Source organism: Macrosteles quadrilineatus, unplaced genomic scaffold, assembly GCF_028750875.1.
Source record: "Macrosteles quadrilineatus isolate MER2022 unplaced genomic scaffold, UCM_ALF_1.0 Scaffold_8__2_contigs__length_117827958, whole genome shotgun sequence".
Classification (NCBI taxonomy): domain Eukaryota; kingdom Metazoa; phylum Arthropoda; class Insecta; order Hemiptera; family Cicadellidae; genus Macrosteles; species Macrosteles quadrilineatus.
In genome coordinates, this window is record NW_026542601.1 from 92,775,592 (window position 1) to 92,795,298 (window position 19,707).

At 33.3% G+C, this 19,707-nt stretch overlaps 2 protein-coding genes across 2 annotated transcripts; one reads left to right on the forward strand and one right to left on the reverse strand.

Moving 5' to 3' along the window:
• Positions 1-256: 256 nt before the first annotated feature.
• On the reverse strand, positions 257-6,414 carry LOC129000176 (dynactin subunit 5-like). Its single transcript, XM_054427120.1, has 4 exons — positions 6,230-6,414; positions 3,828-4,015; positions 2,517-2,628; positions 257-533 (listed from the first exon to the last, which is right to left on the reverse strand). Exons 1-4 carry the CDS (start codon positions 6,275-6,277, stop codon positions 342-344), a joined length of 540 nt encoding a protein of 179 aa, XP_054283095.1. The 5' UTR covers positions 6,278-6,414; the 3' UTR covers positions 257-341.
• A 9,130-nt stretch (positions 6,415-15,544) lies between these two features.
• On the forward strand, positions 15,545-18,898 carry LOC129001547 (pigment-dispersing hormone peptides-like). The gene is made up of 3 exons (XM_054428874.1): positions 15,545-15,671; positions 17,249-17,348; positions 18,552-18,898. The coding sequence occupies exons 2-3, from the start codon at positions 17,250-17,252 to the stop codon at positions 18,690-18,692; spliced, it is 240 nt and encodes a 79-aa protein (XP_054284849.1). The 5' UTR covers positions 15,545-15,671; position 17,249; the 3' UTR covers positions 18,693-18,898.
• Positions 18,899-19,707: the final 809 nt, after the last annotated feature.

The following is a 19,707-nucleotide window of genomic DNA, read 5'->3' on the forward strand; positions in this document are numbered from 1 at the left end:
ATAAGGGACCACACGAGCCGGTTACTGTTTAATTAAGCGGTGACTTACAACAGACAGGTAAACTCATGATTGCACACCAGACCTTACAGATTCGAACCTAATGCTGCCTCAACAATGTCTTCGTTTGATCAGTCTACTGCACTAACAACCCTTCAAACTTGAAATAGTTTTAAACATGACTAGCAGGTAAAAGGGGGGAAAATTTAAACACCTAATAGAAATTCAGAGGTTAACGAAATGAACAAGATCCAAAACGTTTAACTTAATAAAGCTTATATTTGTATATGGTACAAAAGTGAATAAATTATAAATATGATCTTTTTTTTAAATTAGAAAGATATTCAATGAGGTACAAAGTGGTCGTAGTAGCTGCGGGTGTAGTCGATCATCAAGTCTTGAGTACACTCCGGTAGTTCCCCCACCACCAGTCCCGGTGACCCACCATAGCGTGTGAACGGAGGAACTACAGTCTCTGGTCCTAGGATGGTGTTGTCCTCTATCATACAACAGTCCTTCAGCACACATCTGCGGCCCTACACAAACATATATGTTAGGTGTTTCCCTTACCTTAACATGTAGTATGTAGGCTACCGCCTGATCAAATTATATTCAAACTATTTGTGACAGTACAGCAGAAACATATTTCAACGCTGAACTAAAAGCCAATTATTGCTAGAAATGGACACAAATCAACCTCCCTAAACAAAAATTCTTTTAAAATTGTAATATCTATTAGAGGAAATTACCTAAGAAAACACTGTTACAAGTCGTTAAACTTGTGTAGACTATTGTGTATACATAGTCATCCAATTTTGTAAAATTGATTTTATTTGTAAATTGTTTTAATATTTATGGAAAAGTTGGCGGAAGCTAAGCCAGCTAATGGAGCGATGATGAGACAGTGCAACCAGGTAAAGTAAGAGGCAAAACCAAATCATGGAAAATAAAAACAGAGGAACTGCAATAATTTCTTAAAATCAACGTCTGTGTTAGGTTTGTTGTTCATTAAACGTTGTATAAAATCACTCTTTATTACGTTCAGTTATAAGAGTTTCTTGTAGCTCGAGATTTTTTTACTCATACTTTTATTTTGTAAGGCCTAGTAACAATTTAATAAAATGACAAATAAGTTACATTATATTATTGCTCAGTATTAAATATAAAAATGTTTGACGTATATTCTATACTAGCTGTACCCCCGGGCTTTGCTCCGTTTAACACTTCAAAAGTATTTGCATGGCTCATTCACGTCCTTTTTGGTTGGAAATTAGCTGTTGTCATAAATAAAAAAAAAAAAAAAAAAATAGTGCTGCACCCTGTTGGTAGTCCTTGTAACTTTGATGATATTGCAGTTATTATTGTTGCTATTAACAGCTGTTTCAATTAAACAAGTTGGTTCTGTTCTATGATGTTCAATAGCATTAAAGTTACAAGGATTACCAACAGGGTGCAGTACTATTATTTCTTTTACATTTATGACAACAGCTAATTTGCAACCAAAAGGTGAGTGAGCATAGCGAACGAACTTCAACCTGGAGGCGAGTTAGCGTAGTGAACGAGCTAACCTGAAGGCAAGTGAGCGTAGCGAACGAGCTCCAACCTAAAGGTGAGTGAGCGTAGCGAACAAACTTCAACCAGGACGTGATTGAGCCATGCGAACGAGATCATCTTGAAAATTAAGAAGTTAAACGGGGCAAAGCCCGCGGGTTACAGCTAGTTCCTTTTAAAAATGAAAAATCATAAGGTTAACATGCGGAACTACAGAGCCACTGGGGCGGAGCCCGAAAGGATTTTTGAGATAAGAATATGCTTTAATGTTAATCGGGAATGTGAGCTATCATCATGCCAAATTCAGCCCAATCCGTCCAGTAGTTTATGCGTGATTGAGCAATACACACACAAACTCACAAACTTTCAGATTTATAATATTAGTAAGATAAAGTGGAATAAACCTTTATTCACAAAACAGGTAGGCCCACCCCTAGATCCATCCACACACAAATTTCTTTTGAGAGTGCTCAGATGGAGCTAATAAAAGAGTTTAGGGGTCGATACAATGAGATCCACAGTTTCAACTAACTAATTTTCGTATTACTATTGAGGGCACAGAAGCACTCAGGAAAAATCATGCACAGGTTTAAGAGGATCAATACATCCGCACAATCGGCAAGTGTTGAATTTTGAACTGTTTGGAACCCTCCTTGAAATTTGGTATTTTATTCATTCTTTATTTGGGTTTATTTTAATGGCACTGGTGGCAATGCAAATAAACACAGCAGTGTTCTGGGACTGTGTTAAACAATTAAACTACTAAATCACAGTAAACCTTACAGCAAAACTGTGTAGTTTATAGTCGTGCATTCCTAAAGAAGCGGTATGAAATGTTAACAAACTGCTGTTAAATAGCTATTAGGATTAAGAAAACTCTTATTATATTAGGAAGGATTATATGAGGTTATACTGCACATAAACTTTAACTAAAATAACTTTTCATTCAGTAGATATATTGCACTTACAATGACAACATTTTTGCCAATATGTACGTATGAGCCTATGACTGCAGCGCTAACAACAGAGTTTTCTCCAACAAAGACATGTTCACCCATGTGAAGAGGGAAGAAAGCAACTCTGAAGAAAAATAAATAGAATCAGTAAGATATAACACTATCATAGACTAACCAACACAAGTAGACTTGCCATCCCATTGTAAATTTTGAAGCTCGTTTTTCATGTCTAGATCATGTCAGTGTCACTGGTGGCCAGTGTTGACAAAATTGTGTTTCTATTATTTTAGAGTTAATTTCATGATTTGTGCTTTACTGTTTGGTTATAGAGGATGAGATGTTGTTTATGATTATATCGTTTTATTTTGTCGAACTGGGTTTTAAATGACTGAAATAACAAAAAAACGAATTGTAAATAAAACACAGACTCTGCAGTACACCGGACAGAACTAACGATAAAATTGGCTTCAACTGTTCCGTAAGGATGGGAAATTTACTATATGTTTTATCAATGACACTATCAAGACCAATATTTCTGCTTGTGTTTTGTAATTTTTTCTATTTTTAACTATTAATTGAAATGGGGACGCCACCTTTGAACCCAAAGATGAGTGTCAGAATGGATCAAGATATCTTGAGTAGCATTGTTACTGACTAACAACAGCTGTTTCATTAATCAGAACCATTTGATTAAAAGCCCAATTAACTAACGAGATAGACAAAAAGAATGAAATATAGACCGTCAGCCGTGCTGCGGTTGCCATGGTTACCATAGGTTCCGGCGCACACCGCTGTAGTTTACGTAGCGCGTACGCCGTAACTACCGTGGTGCTTCAAGCGGTGTGCGCCAGAACCTATGGTAACCGCAGCACAGCTGACGGTCTATATTTAATTCTTTTTGTCTATGCTAACGATCAAGTACAGCTGGGGTCCAGTTTCAAACTATTATAAAGCTACACACTTTTTTTTAAGAAACCGGCAACCTTTTAACCTGGAGAACATTTTAACTACTGACCCACCCAGCTCCATCCTAGTTGTCCTGAGTTGTTCCATATAGTTTTAGGAGAAGGAATAAGCACTTTACTTGTCAATCTTACACCAACCTTATATTGTTAGATCACATGGACATTACATGTTTCCCCCCAGTTAGTCTGAGTTTATTACTTTTTTCCCTAACACATGTACGTGTAACTGAATCATAGCCTAGTTTTCATTTTCTGTTTTCCATCGTAGAAGGATATTACTTTATTCATTGGGCTTTAGACTTAACATAGTTGACAGTAACACTAGCAAATTTTTACAACCAAACTGAGACATTCTTACCCTTTGCTGAACTTTTTAAACGGTGGTCTGATGACAGAGTTTTTACTGATGACACAATGCCGTCCAATACGAACATTTGCTAAATCACCTCTGATGATAGCATCGGATTGCACTATCACTTTGCCATTGAGAACAATGTTCTGTGAGCCACACAACACAGTTTGTTTGCTGACTTTGTTTCCTGATGCCTGAAATATTACAACTTGTCAAATTTACTGTCTCAGTGTGATACAGACACATGTGGACAGTATAACAGTATAATCTCTCTGCGTTGTTGTGACGTTCCTGTGGTAAAAAACTACTGTGGCTGTTTAAAAACGTTATCTCCTCTTTAACTTAAATTATGTCTATTCCTTATAGCCTTATGTTGGCAAAACATTCTCACACAAAAACTTGTATCCTAATTTACTGATCTAAATTAGCTTTTGAATATTCATAACCCTGACAATTTCTCTTAGCATTTAAAAAGGGTAGGTACGGTAGGCTACTTTATTATTCTAAGAATTGTTTGGATGTAGAACTACCCTATGCAATTAAATGAGTTTGGAAATAATAATGACAAGATTTCAAAAAATTTTCTTTAAATTTTATATTTATTGATTAGTGACTTGACTACAACATAAAAAAGGCAACATCCAAATCAAAAAGGTAACTTAATAATGTCAAGAACCACGATGATTACAAGGCGTTGCTTTGGCCTACCTTCCTTATAAAAGAAGGTATTTTATATCAAAACACTAGCAAATTTCTCTATAGGGAAGTAGCTTTTACCTTAGGTGGCACGGTAAGACCTAGACACGGGACCAATTTTCTTTTTCATTTTGATGTCTCCAGAGGCCAAAAACACAATTTGTTCAAATTTTTAAATATTTATAGCCTACCTACGCCATGAAAGTGATAAATAGAGCAATTCTGATCCGATTTTGAAATTTGGCTTTAGGGTGTAGAGAATGTTAAATCTGAATGAGTTTGCAACCCAAAAAGTTCAGGTCATGGAAAGATAGGGTTAATTGGGTTTTAAAATTTCAAAAATGTTTTTTTTCAAATTTATACAGTTTATAATACATGGAAATGCCCAATATTCATATAGGTCTACAGCCTTGTTGGGTGCTTTTCCGTTAAAGGGAACATTCATTATTATTGATGTTTTTTTTATTTATCAATATTTTTTGAACCGATATGTTAATATTAACGAATTGAAACAAATCAGCTGACAAATTCAATAAATAGCCTACATATTGTTCAGTCTCAGCAACAATTACAAAAAATACTATATTGAAATGAAACTGTTCTAAACTAACCTAACATAACTAACCAAACTTGCTGCAAAATACCATTTTAAATTCTGTTTGATATTCTCCACACATTCCTTTTCTGTTAGGTTATCAAACAGAATTTTGAAATGGTACAGCAAGTTTGGTTAGTTAAAAATGTTAGGTTAGTTTAGAACAATTTCATTTCTTAATCCATATTATATTATTTTGCCTATACAAAAAAACGAATATATCGATATATCGACAAAAGTCATCGATAATATTGAATATGGCGGATACAAACCGTAACATGTAAACAACATTGAGCTGAACATGTCGAATTTGTAAGGTAGGCCTATGTAACCTATTTCGTATTGAATATCAAGCTATAAGTTAACAGCTCAGGAGCTCGATTAGAATGGAGATGAAATTTAATGCTGAACGTTTAACTTTGAAAGTAAGTTAGGCCTACCATCGTCTTAAGTTACAATAAAAGATTACGGTGAAAATAAAAAAAATACATTTGAAATTTTCATGTTATTCTTATTGAGAAAAATGAAACTGTTGTACGTTGCTGGTTTATGGGCCTTATATTTTTATCTAGTTTGGCCAATTTATTTTATTCATCCAAACTTACTTTAGGTAAAAAAAACACACTTTCTACCTTTCCCTTAGCAGCAAACCTTAGTAAACTTACTTGTTATATCTAACGTTATTTAAGTGGGGAATAAATAGGCCTAAGTATGTCGTGTTTATGGAAATAAGTTTGGCAAAAATCTAGGCCTAATCAAATTAAAACAAAGGGTAGACTTCCATATCTGTTGGCACAAACAACCGAATGAAAATATCGATTATTCGATTGTTTCATTCGATACACAAACGTAAATCTATTCGATAATGAAGTTTGAAGTACTGTTTATGGACAAAGCCTAACAGCAAACATGCTGATGTCCGAAATGCAATGCAATTCAAAATTCTTGTTCCTAACTTACTAAATTTATGTCAAACGAGAGTTATTCCAACATTTCCCAACCTTATATTTTTATTTTAAACAAACAGAACCGACAAATAATGAAAACTCATGTCACGTTCAATTCAAAGCTTCCTAATTTGACTATCATGCCATAGGACAGGTCTAAGCTAACTTACCGTTTCAACATATTCCGACTTGTTGTAGTAAATATTTTGTAATTCCATTGTGGAATTTAACTGCAACTGCAATGGTAATAATTAAGCTTCCATCAACAAATTGACTTAACAACAAAAGTAGACGATATACCAATGCTTGCAGTCTAACCTAAATCCCATCCCAGATTTGACAGTAGCAAATAGCAAATAAACAGACAAACTACTGAAAACTGACGACTGCTTCTTCTCTTCTTGTTCTCTTCATGGAGTATAAATTGAACCATAGAGTAAGAGTTGCTTTAAATTTTGTATTGCTTTACCTAATGTTAAAACCCCGACAATTAATTAGCAATTATGCGATCAATCAATTGTTTTCAATTTGGGAGACATGACGTCAGCATATGACGGGAATAGCACACCTATGTTTTTTACACCATGCCCACACCCTCAAGTAATAGTATATTACGTTACTAGTCCTGAAATAGGTGTTTACCGGACGAGTGTGGTTATACCTTTGACTATTATTATCCAATAGTCAATGGTTATACTTGACTATTATCCAATAGACAATGGTTATACTTATCGTTGTTTAAACGATACAACACTGATTCACGGGTCTGACTTAGGGGAGGTACGAATGAGGCATTTAGTTCAAAATTCCTTCGTGAACAGCGCTGTAGTAGAGAGCACTTTGGCAATGAAGGTTTACTAATCGCAAAAATAGTTCTGTTCATAAAATAAAATTATAAATGTCTCAAATTCAATTTTATTATTTTTTAATTATAAAATTAAACTATCATAACCTAACCGAACTAACCAAACTTGCTGATAAAGAAATAATATAACAAAAGTTTAGTAGTAGTTTAGTAACAATTAAAATTTTGTAATGACTTAATAATAAAATTAAACTGTAATAACCGAACCAAACCAACCAAACTTGCTGATAATAAAAAAATCTTGGACAAAAAGTAAATGCTACCAGCAGGATTCGAACCCGGGACCTACTGTATATCAGCCCGGCACGCTAACCACTAGACCACCGAGGCCGATTGCTACCGACCGTTTTGTTACGGTAATGGCGTTCCCTCAGCTAATAAGAAGCCCACAGCTGTCATCGTAGCCTCTTCTATACCTCCCCTGAGTAAATACCCTGATTCACGGTCTTTTCCTGGTTATCAAACCTAAAGAACAGTTCGATACACAAAGAATCTCCGGTGTTCCTGACCTGGATGATTCCTAGTCATTTAATTTCATTTACGATTACCAATATTGCACTTGCAATTAATTAAATCCGTTATGTATGTAAACACGTTTTCAATTATTGCACTTGGTTTGGATTTGCTTACAACACGTGATCGGAAATGGTTGCGGTATTTTTGTAAACAGCATTTAATGTAGACATATCAGTGACACTCGACGTTCTGTACCCACGAGCACCTCAGCTTCCACAAGCACAGAAGGCCTTGGAACAGTTCCTGGGATAGGTAACAGCTATTTGTGTAATAGCTTCACTGTATATCTTTATTGGACCTGTTTAGATAGTTGTTTCAACAGTTTCAGTTGCGAACTGTGCATTGTGATTTTAAGGTGTTTATTCTTTACTGTTTGTTTATTTTTGACTTGAGCTGCTTGAAAAGGTGTTTTATGAATATGAAAATTAAAGTGTTGTGAGTGAGCTGAAGCTGATTATTTGTTAATGGGTATTAACAATTAAGTATTTTGCGTGCATGTATTATTTATGAAGTTTTAAATGTTCACTTAATCAAAATAAAACTAGACCTACCACTACCAAAACTCCAATCTAACAAATTCAAACACAAACGCAACCCAACCTAACATTAACAATCACTCTCTTTCTTGAGGAATCCGAAAAAGATAGGTTAAGTAAACTTCATGAATACTTTAAACTTTTAAAACTTCATAAATAATTCATGCACGCAAAACATTTAGGCTAATTGTCAATACCTAATAACAAATCAGCTTCAGCACACTCACAAAACTTTAATTTTCATTTTCATAATCATAAACACCTTTTCAAGCGGTGGGGCACACGGAAGATTTCTCAGGTGCCGTTTGACGTCACTAACTGCTGCGTCTGAAAAAACAGACAATTTTATAATTTTCTATTATTAAATTAAACTGTCATAACCTAACCAAACGTGCTGATAATGGAAAAATCGAATAAAGGTTTACTAATCTAAAAAATGGTTTTGTTCATAAAATAAAATTATAATTGCCTAAAATTCAATTTTATAATTTTTTAATTATAAAATTAAACTGTAATAACCTAACCAAACCAACCAAACTTGCTGATATGAAAAAAATGTTGATAAAAAGTTAGTCCCGCCGGTGGGATTCGAACCCGGATCATTTGGATTATCAGCCCGCAACCAAATCAAATCAAATCAAATCAAATCAGTTTATTTCCACAATATATACAAATTTACAATTTTTCAATAAAATAAAATAAAAATATATATAGCCCTGAAGCATTATACAGTAATTGTTAACGTAAATTAATTCTAGTAAAATTAATTTATAAGTTATAAAAGTAAAAACTTAAATACTAGTTGAGTGTTTGCTCCGGCTTGAATAATAACTAATTTAATATATAATGGAAATGAGTCTACATAGACCTCAGTGGTCTGTGCGTAGACTCGAGTTGCTAAAAATTATATATGTATTTTTTGAGCTAATTTGCAATTGAAGAAAAAGTTTAAATAAAAATGTACTAAGTGCTATGGGAACCTGTAAAAATAAAAATAAGTAGATTATATAAAAAATTGGAGTAAATATTAATTAAAATTTTTAATAACAGAATTGTTTAAAGGGGAAGCCAATAAATAAAACGGAAAAGAATTTTGTTGGTTGCAAGAGTTTGCAGAGGGGGTCCGTTTAGTGCTGTCAGACAGTGGCAGGTCGCCTGTTATCAGTAGTGATAAGAGCCTCGGCCTCTTCATCGCTGATATCCAATAACCATCTATTAACTCGATTTTTGAATACACCTAATGTAGGAGAATGAAATAACTGATTTGCTTTATACATAGTGGAATAATTCCGGAACAAAATATGTGCTATGTAGAAACAATTTGTTTTTGAAAAGGATTTGTGCTGCTGAATAGTAGAAATTCCAATTCTATTTGCATATCTTGTATTATGTGTGTGGGTTATGGAGGTAAAAATTGAATTGAAGTTTTTAAATATAAAAATTAGAAGATCTTTGATAAACAATTTTGCAATGGGGAATATTCCAGTTTCATGAAATAGTAAATCTGAGGGGTATCTTTTACACTTTTTGAAACCAGCTTTTAGGATAGACTTTTGAACCAGAATCAGACCTGTGAGATGTGAACTGTACGCCCCTCCCCAAGCTAATATTCCATAAGACAAAACCGACTGTACATATGCAAAATATGTTGATTTAATTTCTTTAAAACTGAGAACATCACTTAACTGTCTAAATGCAAATATAAGTTTTCTAGTTTTATTTTGCAAGAAATTAATATGCTCTATCCATTTCATATGTGAGTCAAAAATTATTCCTAAATATTTATATGAGTTAACTCTCTCTAAGGTATCGCACGAACAACTGTTATTGAATTGGTTGAGACAACTGTGCAAGATCAAATTGGTTAGGTTATAGTCAGCTGTTGACGCGAGAGAAATAGGCATGAATTTTGTTTTGGAAACATTAAGAGATAGTACATTTTGGTCGAGCCATTTTTTTACTAATTTGAGATCTGATTGAGCTTTACTCTTCACACCTTCCCATGTCTTATCCTTAACATAAATCAATGTGTCATCTGCAAAAAGAAACATTTTTCCGAAAATTGGTAATTTAGAAATATTATTTATATATATTAGGAATAAAATAGGCCCAAGGGTACTCCCCTGAATCACCCCATAGTCAACAGGCACCTCATCGCTATTGACTCCATCTATGTATACGAATTGTCGCCTATCTCTGAGGTAGCTTTCGAACCATGAGAGAGCGTTCCCTCTTACACCTATAGCAGATAATTTTGAAATTAGATGCTTTCTGTCTACACTATCAAAAGCTTTTTTGAGATCTAAAAAAATTAATACTGAGCGCAAATTTTCGGATAGAGCACTAAAAATTTCTTTGTTGATATGAAAAAGAACATCTGTAACATTTTTATCTTTTCTGAACCCATATTGACAGTCTGCTAGGATCTGATTCTGGTTCAAGTAATCCACCATTTGTTCCTTAACTATTTTTTCAAGCACCTTAGAGAATGCACTCAATAAAGATATTGGTCTGAAATTATTTTTGTCTTTGTGGGAGTTTGATTTGTATAAAGGAAAAACTTTTGCCAATTTAAACTTGTCCGGAAATATTCCACTAGCCAAACTTAAGTTTATGATATGCAATAATGGTTTAGAGAGTGAATTTACATTTTCTTTAAGAACATCAGCCGAGACACCATCAAAACGGTGATTAGACGGTGATTAGTGTATTAGACTATAGTCAATGCCGCAACGCTATCTACTGCACCACCGAGGCCGATGGCTCAAAACCGTATCGTTGCGGTATTGGTGTTCCCTCAAAGTGACGTCAGCAGTTAGTGACATCAAACGGCACCTGAGAAATCTTCCGTGTGCCGTTTCGCCTTTTCAAGCAGCTCAAGTCAAAAGTAAACAAACAGTAAAGAATAAACACCTTTACAAAATCACAATGCACAGTTCGCAACTGTAACTGTTGAAAAAAACAACTATCTAAACAGAAGATATACAGTGAAGCTATTACACAAATAGCTGTTATCCCAGGTTCGAAGGCCTTCTGTGCTTGTGGAAGCTGAGGTGCTCGTGGGTACAGAACGTCGAGTATCAGTGACAGCTAGAATAAATAAACTTGATCCAAGAAGATCCTAACAGCTGTTCGTTATTTCATAAATGTCGTACTTTCCATACCGATCATTTGGGGGAAACTTGACAAAATTCGCACAAAATTGGATTTTTAAACGTCATTTTATTTACAAAGCAGTGAGGACATATTTTAATGGCTAAAGACACTCTCACCAATCCAGCGAATACATTGAAATGATTTGAATGTTGATAAGTACTCCCGTTTTTCTGGAGAAGGCCCCGTAAAATGCCTTCTGGGCCGTGACAGACAGACAGAAATTGAGATATTATAGAAGACTTGTTTCGGTTTCTTTAATGTATAAAACGTAAAAATAACAAAAAAATATAATTCTGAGCAATGTACAGAAAAAATTGTAATTTTATTTTATAGATTGAAATTACTGATTAAATGTACCTGATGGAACAACAGCATCTTGTAAAAAGGGCGAAAAAGGCTACATTGGACTATATAAAATATTTATTTAAAAAAAATATTGTACTAATAAAAGGTTCATTAGTTCAAAGTTTTAGCAATGTAAAATTGTATATTATAATTTTCCTATGAGTTTGAAACGTAAAACCTCTCTCCTGAAAAATGCTGAAATGGTTGATTCGCCCTTTTTACATAACCCCGACGAATATATATATAATGTGTCCGATAGCGGGATGACTTGAGAAAAAATGATCCGATTTTGATGAAATTTAGTAGAAACGTGTAAACCTACGTTTATTCAAACGAGTTCGCGAACCAGCATGACCGGACTATGGGAAGGGGGTTTATGGGGGGGGGGGGGGGTTCTATGTGGTAAAAATTAGTTTTTCCCATTTTTAACTCTAAAAACATAAATTTTCACAATTTATTTCCAAACTATTTTGTAGAGCTTAGAAAAAATAAATAATTTTGTACATTGAAGCGTTGTTGTGTGCCTAACGGTTACGGAGATAATAAAAAAACCTTAAATTTAAAATTCCCATGTTATTTCTATAGCTGTTGTAGTTTGCTTGTTTATGGATATATTTTAATCAAATTTGGCAATTTTGTTTATTTCAAACTGCGTATAAATAAAATAAAGTTAAGTAATGAAATATTATCGTAAATTTCGACCTAAATTGTATTACTTTTAGGAAGCTGAATTAATTTTTATCAGTTCAATACCATCATAGTCTTTTTGGGTATGACAAAAACTATGAATTCGGACAGTTTGCCCCCAAACGCGCTTGTGTACGGTATCTATATTTTTCCAATAACAGACAATAGGTGGGCAAAAAAGGTGCAATATTATATAGTGAGTTTGGATACCCAGACGATTTGGTGAGTTTCCTTGTGTGTTCAATCATAATTGATTTCAACAAATAATCTATTCCAAATTTAAGCATAATGCTTATATGTACAAGATAATGATTTAAACAGATTTCACATTAAATTTAAATTCTGATTGTTTAAATAGTGATTGGAAGCGACACTAACTTCACTGATTGTGGTTTTGAAACCACCCTGTAGCCTGTACTTGAAACTAAAATGATATACAGTTTTCTAGTATTGTATACCCAATGGTTTACCATCAAAGTGAAAAACGTTAGAAAGGGGAAAATCTGCATATTTATTTTAGTTTTAACACGTCATATAGCTATATAAACCAGTTACAAAATTAGAGCTTTAATAATATTCTTACATAATTCATTTTCTTTAAGACTCCGCCTGCCAAACTGTCATACTCACGATTCTACTGTCGGATGGATCCTTAGTTTTAACAAGGGTGAGGTGGCTTTGGCATAAAATCAATGAGTCCAGAAAATACAAATGCCAAGCACTCATTTGGATTTTTGTTTATAGAAAATAGTTTTCAGTAAACATCACACAATCGTTACAGTAACATCTTTATAGTGTATAAAGTACGTAATGTAGATTACGTATTGTAGATAATAAGTTATGGCATACATGGTTATTAGTTGGTTGTGAATAAAAAGTAAAGAACATATATACTTTTGATGTGAATTTATAAATTAAATTAAAACATTAATTTATTGTGTTATTGGGTTCTATTAGATTTGCGTTTGAAATACATCAGTTGGTCATTGAGCAATAGTACAAACTATAAACATAGTCACACACAAGATTGGCTCTAGGGGTTTTATTTGCACTTGAGTAGGAAGATAACTAATGAAAAAAAAAAAACAGCCGAAATAGTGACTGCTCGTGTGCTAATGAGTTTGCGTCTATGACTCGTATGATGTATGATGAGGAGAGACAAATATTTGACACACAGAAAGTTGCTCAGTCTTTGCGTTCGTGACGCCACCTACTCAAACCTTGACTGGCAACGTTCCTGTATTCCACAAATCAGTCTGTTTATTTTCAGTAAGATGTACATATATTTAGTCTCATAAAATAGAAAGAACTTGATTTTCCATCTAACAATTGTCTGTTTTTGTAGTTACGTGAACACTAAGGTTTAAGGGAAGCATAATATAAACCAGATAATGAGAAAATACCCTGAATAGCGGAAAACGTGTTCAAAATTGTACTAGGGGAGGTTTAGTTAACTAACGTATGCGATTTTAATCCCAAGAAACAGAAGCCAGTTTTAAGTATAGCCTAAATAGGAATTTTAAACATGTGGGGGACAAAGGCAAGTTCAAGACAACAGATGTGTTCTCGTGTTCAAGACAACATTCATCCAGCAAACACAAATCGAAAATAGACTTAATTAGCTTGGCTTCCTCACGGTATAAAAAATGAAAAAAAAAACAAACCCAAAGTGTATGACCAAAAATGGGGGGTGAAGTGGGGTAAGTGTACGCAGGGGGAAAGTGGACGCGTTGACTATAAATAAGCCATAAATGGAAAAAAAAATTAATTCATCTTTTTATGTGATTTGAAATGTGATCTTTCAGATTCTGAAGTCAGAAATCAGCATTTATAATTATTTATTATTTATACATGAAAATTAAGTTTTAAAACACCTTTGCATTTCTACTTCCTACGAAAGTACCGCCTTCAAATTTTGAAAAATCATATAAAATAAAAAAATAGAAATAGAAACTTGAAAATTGGTACACTGATACAGTTTTGTAAGACGAATCCAAAAATGAGGTTTATGTACCTCTAAAATGTATTGTTAAAAAAATAGGGGGGGGCGTACACTTTCTCCGGGCCAAACAGTGGTTGGGGTGAGTGTACTTCCAGCCCTGGGGTAAGTGTACATAGCCCTAAATGCAATGAAAAAAAAATGCATTCGATGACATCGGGCCTGTCGTTAAGTTTATAAGAAAAAAGGTGACAACGTGTTTTACTGGCCTGAAAAAGAAGACTGTTCAGTCATTCCTGAAGAGGATGTGCTCAAAATCCTACCAGAACCTACATCAGGCAGAAGGGGGGAGTTAATATTTGACACTTCTCTCTTTTCTGTCAACGTTCAATAAAAAAATAAAAAAAAACTAGCTGTAAATATGTAAATAATAAGTATTTTCAAAGCAAGTGAACAGTTCCTTAAATATAGTGTTAGTGAAAGAGTCATGAGGCCTAATATGAACTGCTTAAGAATTATTTGGTGGAATAAAAAAAAAAGTCATTTTCAGTGCAGAATTCACCTCCAGGTAAGAATTGTATACGCATATTTAAAATTGTGTTTTTAGATTCTAACTAGTCTACCATTATTTGTGAGATATTAAATAAGTTTTTTACAGCATTTAATTCATTTAAAATAATTTATTAACACACTAATAATAATAATTGTAAATGTACCAATTAGCCGTTTCACGAAAATTGTATGCGGAGTTTCACAAAAAAGTTCATAACTCCTGAACGGTTGGAGCTAATTTAACAAATAAAAAACCATTTTAATCAGCAGATTCTAAGCTATGCTCCACTTGCCAGATTCAACCTAATGTAAGTTAATAAAAGTATAAGGGGGGTGCGTACACTTACCCCGATTTCAGGGGCAAGTGTACGCACAGGACATCAGTTTATAAAAAAAATTATATAAAAAAAGTTTAATAATTTACAAATAAAAAAAAACCACATACACAAAACATTCCAAGCATTCTGCTCACCAAGTTTCATTAAGATATCTGAAATACAATTGAAGTTATTGTAAGTTAAAGTACATCTAGTCGTTTTGGCACGTACACCTACCCCACTTCACCCCCTAGTCTATTTTTGGTCAAATTTCAAAGCGAAAGTCGCTCAGGAATTCTAGAATACGCGTGATTTAAACATAGTTTTTATTTTTTGTTTAAAATACTGTATCTTGAATATATATATATATATATTCAGCATACCCAGAATATTGCAGTTTACCATCTTATGTGTAAATTAATAGTTGAAATTAGGAATGCAATAGTTTAGACCCATGAAGCTCAACCAAGCACTGATAAATAATTTCTAAGCATGTCAATCCAGGGTTATAATAAAAGGAATCAGTTCGAGAGTAAGTAACTCCCGAAGAACCATAATAAACTGCAACGTCACCGACCCCCGTGGAGCGTCTGGAATTGAAGGGAGGTGAAAAATATAAAAGACATTTCCATTGTTGTAAAAGTCCACTTGCATCTCATCCGTTGATCATCTACCTACCTTACCTCTCTCGATATTCAGGTAAATAAATACTTTGTATGGCAGTTGGAGAAAAACTTTAATTTTAATTTTTGTGTAATTTTAATAATGACTCTGCAGGTTGACAATAAGAGTGTTAAATAATAATTCTAGTTAATTTTGAACCGTATATCTATGCCTCTTGATATAGTATGTTGCATGATATAAGACATGTTAGTGTGGCGTAGTTTTGATCATGATGCCTAATAAAACATACAAAACGGTTGTATCCAGACTATATAAAACAAGTTTATAAATGGCACCACACAGTGTAGAATCATTGCGCTCATCATAATTATGCGTTATTTTACAAATTAAAGTTTTTACTAGTAATTTTTTTTATTAAAGAGTGAATAAAATTTAGTCATTTCGTTATAAGAATGTACCCCGAAGACTTTAAGATTTAGTACATTTAGATATGTTAAATAGTATATTTTAATATCACCAAAGTTTAATACTATGTCATCTAATTGGAAAAGGCATTCTTATTGCGTAATTTGAGATATAATTGTCACTCTTCAAATACCATTTAAGTCATTTGGCCAACAGGATTATTTTTTATATTGCTTGCATTTTGAGAATTTGTGTGTGTAAATCACAGATTTAAGAGAGTAGGGAGTAGAAATTATAGTAGTAGTAGACTAAAGGTAGAGGTGGGTAAACATAAGCTGAATATGTGTTATATGTTGTGTTAGTAAAAATGCCATTCTTTTGCCTAGTAGACTGCACTGCCACAATTTTAAGTTGGGGTTTAGGTATATAAGTTAATACAAATTAAAAATTCTGCCCAGCGTTTATGGGTTCTCTCTATTTACAATCACATGTTATCGTACTCTCAGAATTATTTCAATTAACAAAGTACACACTGTGACATTGAACCTCTAAATAAGAATTAATAGACATTTTTCGGGAGAAAACTGTTGATTTTGAATATTGCAAGTAGACATCTCCGACATGTGTAAAATCGAAAGCATGTTTTGATGTGTTTCGTTTCGTGTACGGTGACACAGAGAGTGACTAAATAGTTCTCTCTTCCTCTTGTGGTAAGTTACGACACAAGCTAGAAGAGACCTTTAGTCTGATTTTTGGGGGTGGGGTGAGGGGTTAGAACCAGACATCTAATTATTTTTGTATCCGATTAGGTAAAGTGGATATATTGACAGTTTTAACTGAATTGTCTCTTAGTTATTTATTTAACTTAAATTGATCTAAAATAATCAACAACTATAATGACATTTTATATCATTTAATCACCATCTCAATAATTGATGAAATAATACTAAACCAATTAATTATTTTGGGTACAAAATATTTCTTATTTACGGAACAAATTGGGGGAGGCTAAATGAACTAAAGTTCCCCATTTATCTGGGTTAGATTTCGTAAATAGGTGAATTTGTTGCCCTCAAAAGCCTTTTAAAAGAGGCTGACATACAACAAAATGTATTATCTACAACAATGAAACACAACTTTTAATTTTAGGCGTTGGTTATACACCGATATCTTTATATGTATATAAATAATCAATGATTATGCTGCTATACAGTGACTATTGAGTAACCACAAGTTTATGTTTCCAGTATGCACAAAGGCATTGCATTATTAGTCCTGTCTGCAGTGGTGTGTCTCCAATATGTTGATGCCGTAAGATATCAAGTCGACCGGGATATCGAGGCACAGGTCAGTTAACATTGACTTTGATACTGCAAGCAGACGTCTTATCCTATTTTAAATCTTGTGTTAGAGTGTTAGTGTGAGAGAGTTAGTGTTACATGAACCTTGTGTTTGTGTATGTTTGAAGGTGCAGTTGTGGGATTAACGTTTTTGTCTTCTTACAGTATTTTAAGACAAATTATTTGTTATAATTCATGTCTTATATACTTCATTGATAACTAATTGTACCAGAGAACCAGCACATGTTTATCTTATCTTCTTATCTTACTAATATTATAAATGTGAAAGTTTGTGTGTTTGTTTGTTTGAAGTTCAATCACGCATTAACTACTGGACGGATTGTGCTGAAATTTGGCATGATGATAGCTTACATTCCCGATTAACATAGGCGTATTCTTATCTCAAAAATCCTTTCGGGCTCCGCCCCAGTGGCTCTGTAGTTCCCCATGTTAACCTTATGAGTATTCATATTTAGAGGGAATAAAAGAATTTAGTCAGCTGTTTCAAATAAAAAGGTTTGTTCTATGATATGCAAAAGCATTAAAGTTATCAGATTTACCAACAGGGTGCAGCACTATTTTTTTTTGCATTTATGATAAAAAAACTATAATATAATTTGAACCAAGCAACAACAATAAAACTGTGGTAAGCAATGAGAACTGTCAAAGAAGGATTGATTACAATTATGTTTATGTTTTTAATTTCATGAATAATTTGTGATATTTTGCAAATTTTTAATAATTTATTTTTAGTGGTAGAACATTATGGCTATGGTAGATGTTTGATACTAAATTTAAAGAAGCAAATGTTATCAAATTGTGTCCTTCCCCATTGCAAACAGAAAGCTTGAGCATAGCTGCAATAAACATTTTATACTTATATGCCAACCCCGTACGAAGGACAGGTACTCTGCTAGTAATTGTATAATTATTTGGTATTTAATGTGTGGCTTCATGTAATCAAATATTCAAATGTATGACTCAACTTTATCGGTTTTGTTTTGATTAATTCCCTTTTCTATTGATACCATTGATCTACTTTGAATTGAATTGATTATTTCAATATACTGTCTGATGTATTATTATTTTTTTGATAGAGCGACTTATTTTTAGTTGGATACATTTTTGTTTTGAAATAATTTTTTGTATAAGGCAAGGTTTTTTATAGAGGTATTGAATTATTATTACAAATTGTTGTTTTTGTCCACAGTATGTCCCTTCTGCTCCTGAACTGGCCAGTTGGATACTTGAGCTGGCTCAAAGGAACGATCACGCACACAAACGCAACTCTGAGATCATCAACTCCCTCCTCGGCCTACCTAAAGTCCTAAATGATGCTGGGCGGAAGTAAACAAAACATCACCGTTAATTTTTGTTTTCTAACTTAATTTTTCAAATTACATAACTTATTTTTGAAAATTGTTTTATTGCATTTTGTTAACTAAATGTTATCATGTTTAGTAAGAACCAAGGTTATTAAATAAAAACCCTCTGGTAAAAATTTCCATGGATGATAATAGGTACTATTACTGAATAAAGAGGTTGATTTTACAATGACTTTGATTTCTTTTTAAGTTATTTTTGTGTGTGATGTTGTTAATGAAAACTAAGTGTAAACACTTTTTAGCAATATTCTGTTGTTTTTTTAGTCTTTGGAAATGCAACTTAAGATTTATATTTAACAGTAAAAAATATTTACCTACAGCTAAATGATTAACTGTATAATCTCTCAATAGGAATGACCGAATTACGTTATATAGTATTTGGGCGATTTTTAAAAATCACTAAGAGTAACATTGGTATGCTTAGGTTAAGAGAAGAATTAAATTTTTTTTTGTTATGTAAGCCCAACAGGGAAAGTATAATAAAATTGAGCACAAATGGAGACAATTGATAATTATTTAAATACAATTATAGATATTTTTTAAAATAACTTCTGATAAAATAGCATTGCTGTGTATATGTTGGGAGAGAAAGGTGGTACCTATACGAAATACAAGGTGTCAGTTAATACTTCTATAGACATACCAGAAACAAAAGAACCCTGAGCCATTTCGAGCTGCGCAGTTTTGAAGGGTACGCCACACCTACCGGCGCGAACCACGTGATCTTTTTGTTTCTGCACAGGTTGTTTTGTTCTTGGGATGTCTATACCAGAGCCACCTGTTGGCTGTACAAACACTAATCAGTTTGTCTCAGAATTGGTGATAATATCCTTCCTGTCAGAAAACATCTACAAACACATCCAAACTCAATGAAAATTTAGGCTACATGTACACAGCACTAATTGATGTTCACGTTTATTAAAAAATGTTACTCTATGTATGGTTACACAAAAACTAATGTGTTAAGAACATTTGTATTAC